This window comes from Sinocyclocheilus grahami, unplaced genomic scaffold, assembly GCF_001515645.1.
Source record: "Sinocyclocheilus grahami isolate Dianchi unplaced genomic scaffold, SAMN03320097.WGS_v1.1 scaffold445.1, whole genome shotgun sequence".
Lineage (NCBI taxonomy): Eukaryota > Metazoa > Chordata > Actinopteri > Cypriniformes > Cyprinidae > Sinocyclocheilus > Sinocyclocheilus grahami.
In genome coordinates, this window is record NW_015505624.1 from 592320 (window position 1) to 606517 (window position 14198).

General features: G+C 36.7%; 1 protein-coding gene across 1 annotated transcript in view; it reads right to left on the reverse strand.

Annotated features, from left to right (window-relative positions):
- Positions 1–14198, reverse strand: part of tbc1d22a (TBC1 domain family, member 22a) — a 149313-nt gene that overhangs the window by 130955 nt on the left and 4160 nt on the right. The window contains exon 4 of the mRNA XM_016234144.1: positions 9383–9562. Coding sequence (XP_016089630.1) covers positions 9383–9562 — 180 coding nt within the window. The remainder of the gene's footprint in view (positions 1–9382; positions 9563–14198) is intronic.

Genomic DNA, 14198 nt, shown 5'->3' on the forward strand with positions numbered 1-14198 from the left:
ATTTAGTAGAAAACTGGTTTTCCTTTGCCTTTGTTTTGTTTTGGATCAGAGCAAATACATTACTAATACATATTACATACAGTATCATTTGAAGGCTGAAAATTATTGAATTTTACATATATATTTTAATTTTTTTACTATATCACCTAGTCCTGAGAGAGAGGTACGCTCATAAGCATGAAATGTCTTTATTCTGAGCTGTAAAAGTTTAGCACTAAAACTCATAAGGCAGATTCTTGAATGGCAGCAGTAAGTCATATAAAGGACACTGCAGCACGTGACAGAGCCATAAAGTAATGCAGCTCTTGTAAAGACATACTTCACTGTATTAACGCAGGCTGCTGAGAATGATGATATGTAGTTCAGGTGTCTGGGGAGCGTACAGTAGACACGTCCTCTGGGGTCTTAGAATAACTGCACCGTTGTATTTCATTGATTGCATTATAAATTTTCTTTCTCTTTCATATGAATTGCGTCATGAGCCAGGTACACCCAAAGCCAGATGACACATTTCTGGACAGAAATAAAGTTTGTAAAAAGATAAATAAATAACTTTCGGTGCAGATTTCAGGCCAGTGTGTGATTCAGACGTTCAGATATCTAAGAAACCACAAAAGTTGGGTGTAAGATAGTCTAACAAAGTGGTTCTCAACTGGTGAGTCGAGACCTAAAAATAGGTTTGTGATGAGTGGGGGCGGGGCCGAGAGCCGTGGGAATGGAGCGAGGCCGGTGGAGTAATTGATGATGAGTGACACCTGCACCACTCACCGGTCTCGTGTCCCACGGAGGAGCTCCGGAGGGATAAAAGGAGGAGTGACGACAGTGAAAGAGGAGAGAGGATCAGGCCTGGAATTTATTTTGTGTTTTGGTTCTGTTTGTGCGCGACAGTCGTCCACGAGGGGCTGTCGCGCTATTTTGTGTTTATTTTATTATTAAAGTCTTTAAATATTCGCCGGTTCGCCGGTGGAGTAATTGATGATGAGTGACACCTGCACCACTCACCGGTCTCGTGTCCCACGGAGGAGCTCCGGAGGGATAAAAGGAGGAGTGACGACAGTGAAAGAGGAGAGAGGATCAGGCCTGGAATTTATTTTGTGTTTTGGTTCTGTTTGTGCGCGACAGTCGTCCACGAGGGGCTGTCGCGCTATTTTGTGTTTATTTTATTATTAAAGTCTTTAAATATTCACCGGTTCCCGCCTCCTCCTTCCCGTGACTACGAACTGTGTTACAAGGTTGGATGGCTGTTCTAATAAAACAACGCTAACTTCAAATACTGCAATATTGTAAGTATGAAATTATAATTAGGATGACAAAACTCATAGGGTTATCACCTTTTAAAATGGAAAACACTTGAGATGTCATCTAAAACAAATCAAACTTATTAAAGTTGAAGAAAAAAAAACCTGCAGAATCCATGCTTCGAGAAATGTTATTATTTTTATATTCAGCCTTAAGCCTTGTACACACCGGGACGATTATTACCTATATTACGTAGCGTTTTTCGACGTGTCTTGTGTGTTTATACCCAAGCGATTTTCGCTGGCGATGAGCAGAGTCAACGTGCAAATTCACTCCCTGACATTAGATGGCGCTAAATGAAAAAAAAACCCGGTACACATCGAATCCTACTTGATCTGTAATTCCTTTCCATAACAACTCCCTCTTATCGAGATTTTTTGTAGTCGCTGCCACGTTTGTCATAAAGCTCTTTGTGTTCAGACACCAATGAGACCAGCAGCTCTACATTCATCTTGCCTCGATGCTTCTTCTTCGTCTACTTACTTCCTCTTCGTCGTTAGGAATCAATGTGTGCTCGGCAAGACCGTTTTGTGCTTGAGCGCCACCAAGTCGTGTTTTACTGTAACTTCAGCAGCTCCAGGCATGTGAACAAAAGCGGCAAGCTCATTGGTCAGACAGTTTTTAACGCGGCACATCGAACAAAAAAAACGGTGTTAAACGTCGGACATAATCGCACGCGATATACTTCCCGGTGTGTACAAGCCTTTATGTTGTTGGTTCTGTTCATGGTAATATTAATGAATGTCAATGTTTAATTTCAGGATATTTCTGTTTACTGTCATACAAGTATTGATACTTTATTGGGCAGCAATCAGATACTGAAACACAACTAGTTACAACTACAACACAACTAGTCAGAACTACTTCTCCACCATTCCCAAATAAGCTATTCAATACAGAAATATTTGAGACAGGTACTCTAAACATGTACGTCACAAAAAATGTCCCTCCAATAAATATTTCACCAAAAATAAGGGAGAACAAACATTCTTGGAAGAACTTTCTATGGTTACTGAAAGTCTGAAAACTTACCTAAAAAGGGTTCACATAGATGCAGTGTTGGGGAGTAGCTAGCTACAAGTAGCGACGCTACTAGCATAACTCAATTTTTCAGTAGCTTTACAGTAGCGATGCTACTTTTAAAACGGTGTAGCTTTTCCTGTAGCTAACTACTTTTTCCAGCAAGTAGCAGTGTAGCGTGACCAAACGCTACATTCTGTTTTGCGTTCTGATGAGTCACGAGCCTGTAATGCATTGAAGCAGCGCAGCGTCTTCTTCTGACTAGATCACAAACTAAATTTGTTCATTGCCGCCATCTGTTGTGATATCACGCATCGCGCGGCTTTACAGTCTTTCCACCGACAAGAGATCGTCTGATGATATTGCAAAGGATGTACAGGAGTGGATATTTCACCTGAATCAACTAATTTACGCAAAACAAAGATTAAAATGCGGTCTACGTCGAAGACTTAAAGCACATAGGCCTACAGGAGGTGAATAATAGCCTTTTTAAACTGATTAATTTTTCTTTATTGCACTCTAGATCAAATGTCTATTTTACAATGATGAACGGTCATAATATAATCTGTCCCCCCACAGTTTTGTAATGAACACTAAGCGAACAGAAAATAAAATTGCGATATAGTAGTGTGCTTATAATTTGGCAAAGGACGGTTGCGGCGGAATTCACGCAAAGCGCAGTGTTCACGCGTGCAGCTGATGATTGACGTCTCTATTCACAGTCAGTAAATACTGCATGTGCTGTAAGTTTAACCTGCTTATTTTATGACTCCTCTGAATCCAGGTGAAGTTGCATACATTTTGTTCTTGCATTGGTTACACGTTTGTAGCAATATACTAATATAACTAAAATAGCTATTTAACGCTACAGTATTTTATTATTGTGTGTATCGAATAGTTTACAAAATCAAATGATTGGGACACCTTTTGTCATTGAAATGGCTTGGAAAAGTGTCCCAATCAACCTGAATTCACCCTACTCTTTGAAATCATGATTGCATTACAGTATGTTTTAAACCCCAAATATGTTACTTATAACTTCATTATATTTTCCTTATAACTTCATTATAATTATTCATTAATAATAATTTAGTTATTTGTAATGTTAATTGTAAAAAAAAAAAATAATAATACAAATTGAAAGTTTTAATGTAGCTAGCTACTTTTTGACAGTAACTTGTAGTGTAGCTAGCTACTTTTTCAGAAGGGTAGCTTGAATGTAGCTTAACTACTTTTATTTATGAGTAGCTTGTAGTTGGTCAATCTAGTTTCAGAGTAGCTTCCCCAACACTGCATAGATGGGAATTTGCAGTAAACAGAAAACATTTGGATTGAAAGTTGGTGATTTGAGGAGACATGAACAGCCAGAAATCATTGACGATGTGACAGAGCAGAGTTCACCTTTATGCAAACGTGCACTGGTGCAAAGTTGCAGAAGAAGACTTCAAATTGTTTAATTAAATTCATATTACTATTAATAAAATTCACGTTAAAAGGATAGTTCATCAAAACATTTAAATTGTTATCATTTACTCTCCACCCTGTTCCAAACCTGTATGAACTTCTTTCTGATCTATGCACTGTCTTCTGTTGAATTTATTTAATTTATGTTCAACGGCAGGTGATGACGACAGATTTTTTTTTTACCATCTCTTTAATATTATTACTAAAAATAATAAACAAATTAAACTGAAATAATATTCGCCCATCCCCTTCCCCCATAATTAATGTAGCTATACATTAAGTTGGAAATATTGTATTCAGGGATTGAAATTAACTTTTTCACTCACGAGTCAATTTGACTACTAAATTAAGTTACCGGCCATTCATAACTTCTACTAGTGATTTGACAGCGTTACCCGCCACAGCTGATTTTTACCCGCATTTGGCGGGTTGGCGGGTGTTAACTTCAAACCCTGATTGTATTATATAGGGGGCAGTGGGGGGGAGAGTGTGGGGGGGGGGGGGACTCTGAATCAAAAAGGTTGAGAACCGCTGCTGTAGTTAGATAGGATAGGAGGCAAGCAGTACAGGGACTTAGCGGAATCAATTTAATAATGTATAACTGTCAGCCACAAGTCTGATAATAATGACAGGAAACTGAACTTACTTCAAAAATGTGATTAACATTCAATGTGGGAGACCAAATGCTAACTTTAAACACATTGAAGAAGTAAGGCTCAGAAGCTAAAAACTGGTGCTTCGTTCACTTAAAGGACTTGGTTTACCACAGTTAATTGTGTCTCGAGTGCTGCCTGGGAAGATTTGATTGCTCACCAAGGTTATCTGAACAACTGTCTGGAGTACTTCATGACTCCAGAGCAGATCCAGGTGACCTTGATCAGCTGTAGACTGCTTAAACAGAGACCTTGATGTGAGCAATATTCTATATTTCTTTCTATGATGAACTGATACTATCACAGAGCCATAAAAAGCATTAAACACAGGCTGCTAATACTGACTTTGTAATAAGGCACTAAGAAATAGTTTAAGCATTTTAGTACTATCCACAAATAAATTACAACATTGAGCCAAGACTCAAAAATAAAGTTTATTCAACAAATAGTCAATCAGCAATCTCTAAATTCATTTTAAATTCATTTCATATTCATTTACCAAACTTAGTTTAAACAGGATTGCTTACTGACCTTGTCTTTCACAGTAATCTAATGCCAGCACACATGTATAGCTAAGTGCAGACTTCTTTTGCAATTGTCTTGTTAAAACCACTTATTTAGATTTAATATAATAATAAATATGAGCCAAATATATTTTGCTGTCAACATTATGCTGATAACTTGTATATTTGTAGGATTCACTTAAAACACATTTGTTATTCTTAACAAATATGCTGTTAAAAGACAATATAATAAAGCAGCAATGTGACTCTATATAATGAATGAAGTTCTAACACTTAAAACCAAATGAGGATGTGCAAAATAATGAGTCTCAGTATTTTTAGGAGCATTTTAGATTATTTTAGATTTATGCATTAAAGGTAACTGGCTAAACCATTAACATGCTTATATTGGTAGAAATGAGAAGCATTAACAGTAGCCTAATGATGTAAAAACAACAAAACAAAAATCTATCAAAACACTGATATGTAATAAGTTATTTATCGGTTTACTTCAGTATTAGCATAAGTCACTGATACAGCAGAGAAGTTTTAATTATTTACAAAATCACAAATCAAATGACTGGACAAATTAGACGGTTAAAATACTATTAAAAATGACAAAAAAGCACTTTAAAAAGTAGTGCTGTTTTAATGTACAACTCTTGCAATATATTCCACTATTCTAAATACATATCTGCGCGAAGAACAGATGTCAAAAATCTTAGTTTTTGTCATTTTCATTTTTTTTTTTCAAGCTTGATAGATATGAGCACTTTGAGCAATGTCAATAGAAAAGAGATGCATACAAGAAAAAAATCCCCACAGAACTCATATTTCTTTAATACTTTATATAAACCATTTTTTTTTTTTTTCAGATTTACTCCCATCTTATGAAAAAGTGTCTCTAGGAATGCTTTCAATGGCTCAATGTCAGATTCTCAATATAATATTCTTGAATTCCATAAAGAACTTCTGTGTCATAAATGGCACTAAACTAAGCGAATTTGAATAAGACTGCATTTCTAGTATTGAGGTTGAGCACTAAGAGAAGAATCATCTGTGTTAAGACCATGAGAGCACCACAGCTCCCCCATCTGAGACGCACGGAAAGAAAAGGTAGTCAGACAGTGAAAAGGGTTCAATAGAGGTGATGCGTCGCCATGGCAACAGTAGACAGCATCAAGGAGTAATTGCTTCCTGTGATTGTAGCAGTCTTTCTTTCGCTCAGAGAGGTAAAGGCTGACCATCTGAAGGCATCTCTCTTAAAAACACATCTGTCAGGTACTCATTAATACAGTGACTGAGAGATGACACCAAACGCTTCAGAAACAAGAGCTTGTAAAGAACGAAAATGACTTTTGCTCGTTATTGTGTGTCAGATATGACAAATTGAATGTCTATGTACTGTTTCATCTATTTTCAAAGATGCTTTGGTACAATGCTCAAATACACGACCCATTAAAAATCTGGACATGTTAGACTTAAATGTTCTTATCTTAAAAATATTGAGATCTAAAAGCTTACACTTCAATGCCTGAAATTAATTTTGTAGACAGAAGTAAACTGTGCCTACCTATTTATTTTAAAAACCTTACATGAACTATAGATAATTTATGTACATTCGTACTTCCTTCCCACATGGCTATTGCTCCTATAACAGCTAATTTTTATCAGTCTTTGGGTCGTTATATTTCTCACAGATTGCTGCTTGTTCTAAATGACACACAAATAAAGTAGCACTGTAAAGATTACTTTTATATTAATGCATTAGTGAGAGAGCAACTGCATGTGCGAATTAATTCTATCTGGCAGCTTCTCTACTAATAGTTGAAACGTGCATTCTCCCGTTCAATTTCGAGCACCCAGATGGTATAATCACACCTTTTGTGGAGCGCTTTCGGAGTATGCATTTATTTCTCATTTTAAGTGTTTGGAAACAGAGCGTAAAAAAGTGGACTTCAAAGATTTCTTATCCTGTCGCGCTAGGACCGCGGTTCAACCTAAATCTGACAACGAATCTGTAATATGGTTTGCTATAAATAACACGTAAAACAAACAGGGTTCGGCTAATATATGTTTCTGTTGATGGATGCGCATTCTGGCTTCCCAATACATTACAACAACAGCGATGAAAAAAAGAAAGAAAAAAAAACGTGGACAAACCATTCACTCTTGTTTAATGCGAATGCTGGAATATGAGCAGTCATTTATTTCGTCATCACCCAGATGCTGATAGCGGTGAGACCTGAACAGCACACATTGATATCTGTGTTTAAGCTAAACTCATTTAAGCCTTGCCAGTTTAAGCATTTAAGAGCCAGTCTCTGCCAGAGGACGCGAGCTCACGCGTGCAGTGAGAAGATTTGTGCGTGCACTCATCCGAAGCGCGCAAACCCGTGCCTCAGAATGCGTGCAAATATTAATCTCTCTCTGAAATATTGTATTTAAATGGACAAATTCACATAAAAATCATGTCAAAATGCCCGTCTTGGTAAGTATCCTATAGCCGACATAGCCGGCTGAACGTACTTACAGTGTCTTAAAGTGACAGCATATTCTTAATATTAATCAAACAGCAACAACAAAGAAATCCCTCACTGCTCCTGATTGAATAGCTTTTGTAACTTTAATAAAGATTGATCTTTAATTTATACAGTCAAATATGCAATGCTGTTTTACATTTCATTACTTTATTAAATTTCTGTACCTAAAAACTAATGTTAGCCTACCTAAAAAAAACTGAAAATCACTGTTTATTTTATTTGTATCTTTACTGTATTGTATTTATTTATGCTGTTGCTTGTAGTTAGATTATTCTCATTTTCTTTATTTTTATTTGACAGTATAGTTTTTGCCTAAACATAGCACATACCGAACCGTACCGAAACATTGACTCTAAAACCATGATACAAACCGAACCGTGAGTATGTTGAACCATTCCACCCCAAGTATGTACACACACAAACTCACATCTTTCCTTCCTTACGTATGTACGTAACATAAATACGCACTACCTACATTATTCATGTATGCACGTACGTACATACATACTTCCTTACAAATGTATGTGTACGCACATGCATCCTTCCTGTACATACTTTGTGATATACTGATTACATATTGTTCATATGCAAGTGTCTTTTGTTCATGGTTGATGGTGATGGTGATGTCAGACCATTATAATTTCCAAAGAGCCGTTTCTGCAGTTTATTTTCAATAAATAGTCAGGCTGGACTAACAAGAAAGCTTGGAGTTGTACATGCTACAATATTTCTATATAGTAAAGAGCTTATTTAAAAATGTTCCACCTAAACTTCCTATTTCAATAGGAAATACGTCAACACGGGGGGAAAAAAATGGTGCTCAGGGCAATTTCATGGGTTATTTGTATTATGAGTCTCTACCAATAGAGGGCAGTAATTAGTGCTGTGAATGGTTGGGAATTCATTATCATGTTGGAGATCCCAGCTTAATTATAGATTTCATTCATATTTAATTCTGCTGCCACATGTCTGACTCATAATTTCAGATGTCTAATAACGGCAACAGCAGCCAAACTGATTCAGGGACGCCCTCAGAGCCAGTCAAATGAAACCAGAACTGACACTCCAACATCCAGAGACCTGTCAACATCTACACCATCCTGACTTCATGGATCTGCCCTGCTTATTATATGAGAGCAAAGACTGTAGTGATTGCATACTGTTAAAATGTACCTTATTTACTTTCTTAATACATGTTACTGGTAATTAATAATTTACCCTAAATCCTGGGTATCCACTGTCCTGCAGAGTTTAGTTCCAACTCTAATTAATCACCTGAAGCAGCTAATTCAAGTTCTTCTGGATCACTTGTAACATAACAGGCCAGGTGAGCTGAAGCAGGTTGGAAATAAACGTTTTAGGACAGTGGGTTCCAAGGAGCAGGGTTGAAGATTTAAGAGTATTCTTATAGCCAAGCACATGAAGAGTGACACTAACTCACCCAAAGCAGTTATTGTAAATGAAATGATCACAGATAATCGTTTTGATGTACTCTGCTTGACTGAAACCTCTGTTCTTCCGCAACAGACAACAAAACTTTTTGGTTGTTACAAAAAGGTGCACTCGTTCAAAACGTTCAACCCTTCGCTGGCTTGCCGATTTAAATCTAGCAGTTCTTTTTGTGTTTGTGTCGCAAGGTCAGTGACGCAGGTAGTGACGATTCTCTCCGGCCAATCCGTGATCAGCAGAGTTTACACGTCACGTTTTGGTAACGGTACGGTTCACTTGGAACCTCAACTGTGGTGGTACTAAAAAAAAAGTACCAGGTACTGTACCCAGTGGAAAACCCCCCAAAAATGAACCGTACCGAGCCGTACCGTGCAGTGGAAAAGTGCCATATGTGATGGACTGCTCTGGGAGTTCAGAAATTAAGTAAAAGAACCATAAAACAGCATCTTACCCAGATCAGTATTAGGTCCCGCCAGAACCTGCCTGAACTTGTCGAGTCTTGACGCCTCTCTCTCGGTCATGGCAGGAGTTCCGGATGTGTTCTGATCCGCCATGCGGGCCACCAGTGGAATCACAGGCCTGTGTGGGAGTGAATGCTGTCTGTGTAGTACTGCCTGTTCAACACCCACTTCTGACAGAAGAGAAAACACAGCTTTAATGATCATATGCAAACCACTGACTGCTCTCTCACATCCCTCGGCCCATTAAATGTAATTATGGAGGCAATTCATGACACATAGGATATTAGGGCATCAGTTTGTCCACAGGTCAAAAGAGGCAGCTACCCCAAGATGCTCAGCTAGTGGTAATGAAACACTTTTCTGTCAAACGAAATCCATTATAGAGCTCGGACAAATGCACCTCATTCAAAGTGCCATAATCCTTAGAGGTAATCTTTGGGCACCACACGATTCAATTCATTTCAGTTAGATTCCATTTTAATTTCATGTCATGGTGTAATGATGAGATTACATGTGATTCTCAAAGCAGAGTATGGAAGCATATGGGTAGCAAAATTCAATTTGAAATGTAATATGCAAAATGGCAATGCAATATATAAAATGGCAATGTATTTCTGTATTTAAATTTACATTTTCCCATACACATGTGCAACATTTATTGCAAAATGAAAATGAAAATTCAATAATATAATTTTCTTTTGCCATTTCCTACACTAGGTTTAATATGCTTCCATAGCAGAGTACCTACCTATTGCAATTAATACGGAGTACATATTAAAAACATTTTTTTGACCAATATGAATCCCCATCAGCTTGCTGACTAACTGTAAGGCATTTTGTTGTTGTTGTTGTTGTAGTTGTTTTCTTAAAGGGATAGTTCACCCAAAAATGAAAATTCTGTCATTAATGAATTACTCACCCTCATGTTGTTCCAAACCCGTAAGGCCTTCGTTCATCTTCAGAACACAAATTAAGGTATTTTTGAAGGATTCTGAGAGCTCTCTGACCCTCCATAGACAGCAAGGATATTACCACAATCACCACACAGAATCGTAGCAAGGACATCGGTAAAATAGTCTATGTGACGAGAATACTTTTTGTGCGCAAAGAAAACAATAATAACATAACTTATTCAATAGTTACCGTCGTCCACCATTTTGGAGAGTACCCCAGAACGTAATCAACGTGATCAGCGCATGCAGAATTGTTGAAGAAGTTATGTTATTATTGTTTTCTTTGCGCACAAATAGCAGAGTACCTACCTATTGCAATTAATACTGAGTACATATTAAAAACATTTTTTTGACCAATATGAATCCCCATCAGCTTGCTGACTAACTGTAAGGCATTTTGCTGTTGTTGTTGTAGTTGTTTTCTTAAAGGGATAGTTCACCCAAAAATGAAAATTCTGTCATTAATGAATTACTCACCCTCATGTTGTTCCAAACCCGTAAGGCCTTCGTTCATCTTCAGAACACAAATTAAGGTATTTTTGAAGGATTCTGAGAGCTCTCTGACCCTCCATAGACAGCAAGGATATTACCACAATCACCACACAGAATCGTAGCAAGGACATCGGTAAAATAGTCTATGTGACGAGAATACTTTTTGTGCGCAAAGAAAACAATAATAACATAACTTCTTCAACAATTCTGCATGCGCTGATCACGTTGATTACGTTCTGGGGTACTCTCCAAAATGGTGGACGACGGTAACTATTGAATAAGTTATGTTATTATTGTTTTCTTTGCGCACAAAAAGTATTCTCGTAGCTTCGTAAAATTAAGGTTGAACCCCTCATGTCACATGGACTACTTTACCGATGTCCTTGCTACGTTTCTGTGTGTTGATCGTGGTAATATCCTTGCCGTCTATGGAGGGTCAGAGAGCTGTCAAATTCCATCAAAAATATCTTAATTTGTGTTCCGAAGATGAACGAAGGCCTTACGGGTTTGGAACGGCATGAGGGTGAGTAATTAATGACAGAATTTTCATTTTAGATATACACTAAACACATCTGGAGAGATGCGAGGTGTGATGTCAGGTAAACAAAGGTTTGTGTTAGAGAGAAGATGTCAAGAACACTTTAAAATGTCTTCAACTGTTGTGTAATGATGCCATATAAGGGGCTTTGTGCATAAATACATGTAATGTCAGTAGGTTTAATGGGTATATGGGTACATCCTTTGGTATAAATGTTCTCACAAAGAATCACGATGCATCTGTGAACTGATTTCGCCCCAGTGTTTAATAATCATGCGGTCCAAACACTGAACGTCACTGTAAAATGTGATTGTATGCTTGTTAGAGGCATTAAATGTGTCTCTGGGTGACTTTGAGAGATCATTCTCGCATTAAGCATCACAACATCTTCAACGTTTAATGGCGTTCATGTAATCCCTGCAGAAATTAGACAGTGCGTGACGGCTGTTGACAGTGTCAACACAAGGTGCTATTAGAGTAGAGGCGGAACGCATCGACAGGAAGTCCATTATCACAGTCATCCATTGCCACTGAGGCTGGCAAAACAAAAAGCTGACAGAACTGTCTGTCAGGGCAGGTACATTGATGGAAGGTGACAATCCTCGTGTAATCAAATACTCACAGGAAAAAGTGTTTCACTCTTCGCTCAGAGGTTAGAAAGTGTTTTGAAATACATGAGCAGCGGTATACTAATTGCAAAACATTCCAATGCCGTCACACAGCTCTCCTGTGTGTTCATGTTATTAGCCGTGTCTCACCTCAATAAACCTATTCCGAGACATATTCCTGAAAAATTTCCATGTCAAAAAAGGTGAAGCATTACAGCACAGCCACCTATTGTGTATTTGCTATGGACCAATATCAGTTTGAAGTTTTCTGGAAAGTTTGGGCTAGTGAACTGTTTCAAACTACCCAGACAAACCATAAACGAACTTCGGTATGGTTAGATTTTTGTTTGCAATGACATCACACCCATTCATTCTTCAATTTGAATGACATTTGGGGCCTTCAGGTCACTGCAGTACTATAAAGAACTGGGATTCTAATATTACTGAAATAAAGACACTTTCATTTGATTTGCTATGCTTCAAAAGTATCAGAGTGAAAGTCTGAGTGACAGCTCTATGGAAAAAAATGCATCCTATGTTAACATATTAAAGCTCATTGGAGAACAAAATAATTGATTGACATTTCACTGACTCCAATTTGCCTTGGCCATACAGGTTTACAATGTTACAGCCTCCCAGTTAATTACCACAAGTTCAAATGAAACAATTTAATGAAGGTCGTGCTAATTAGCTAGGAAGAGGACAAGGAGAAAAGGAAAGGCTAGAGTTTAGAAGGTCACAGGTCTGTTCCCAAATCCAAACTCTCATTTAAGACTTGAGCTCAATTAGTTGATCTTTCTCAGCAGGGTCTTGCATTTAGATGCCAACAAATGTAGTCACACAAAATTGGCAATATAATAATAAAAACTTTTTTTTAGTGTTAGTTTGCTAGTCTGTGCAAAACTGGAACTCCACCAAGGTCTTTGGTTCAAGCTTCACCAAATTTTACACACAGCATCTAGTTAGAGTGCTGGCAAAAACATATGAAAAGAACTTTGATATGTCAAAGCGTTGCAAAGATATTAGAAAATGAATTTAAGCATTGCCTAATGACCTACTGTATATCCGCTGAACAAAACCCTCAAATCTAAAGAAACATTATGTATGTGTGTGTGTGTGTGTGTGCCATTCTACAGAACTGGTGCAAAATCAGAGTTGGAAACATCTTGAAAAAAATGTGTCTTTTTTCCACAATTTTTTCGTGTATGCAAATCGCATAATATCTAAGGTACACGTATCTAATAATTGTGCAGTTAATTCTCATATTGTATTTTCAGTTTGGGAATATTTTTCCTCTCCTCAAATTTGTCACTACCAAAACACATTTAATAAGAAGGGTTATGTTTACCTATTAAGATTTTGTTTATATTAGTCCTGTCAAATGATTAATCGCGATGAATCGCATCCAAAATAAAAGTTTTTGTTTACATAATATATGCGTGTATACTGTGTATATTTATTAAGTATATAGAAATACAAACACATGCATGCATATATTTAAGAAAAACATGATGTTTATATATTAAATATATTTATATATATATATAATAAAAAATATAAGAATATAAGAATGTATGCATATGCATGTAATTATTTTCAAAATATATATTATATGAGTGTGTATTTATATATACAGTACATAATAAATATACACAGTACACACACATTATATAAACAACAACTTTTATTTTGGATATGATTAATCGCGATTAACCGTTTGACAGCACTAGTTTATATCTACCTTGTAAATATAGTTTTTGCTAATTTTTAAAAAAGTTTTTAGAAGTAAATCAATAACAATTAAAATGTTAACAATATTTCAAGAGTGATTTATGAGATGTGTTGTATTTTGAATCCAATCTTTCTTTGTTGATCATATAGAGTTCAAAGCTAAGGATCAGTTAGTTTGAATATGCTCTGAACCAAACACTATCATAACATCTTAGTTGATAATTCAATATATACAGTGTATATATTTTTTTTTGGGGGGGGGGGGCATTTAATAGAATGCTTTAAATTGATCAAAAGTGATGATAAAGACATTTATAATGTTACAACAGATTTCTATTTCAGATAAATGCTGCTCTTCTGAACTTTCTATTCATCAAAGAAACCTGAAAAAATTCTACTCGGCTGTTTTCAACATTGATAATAATCAGAAATGTTTCTTGAGCAGCAGATCAGCATATTATACTGATTTCTGAAGATCATGTGA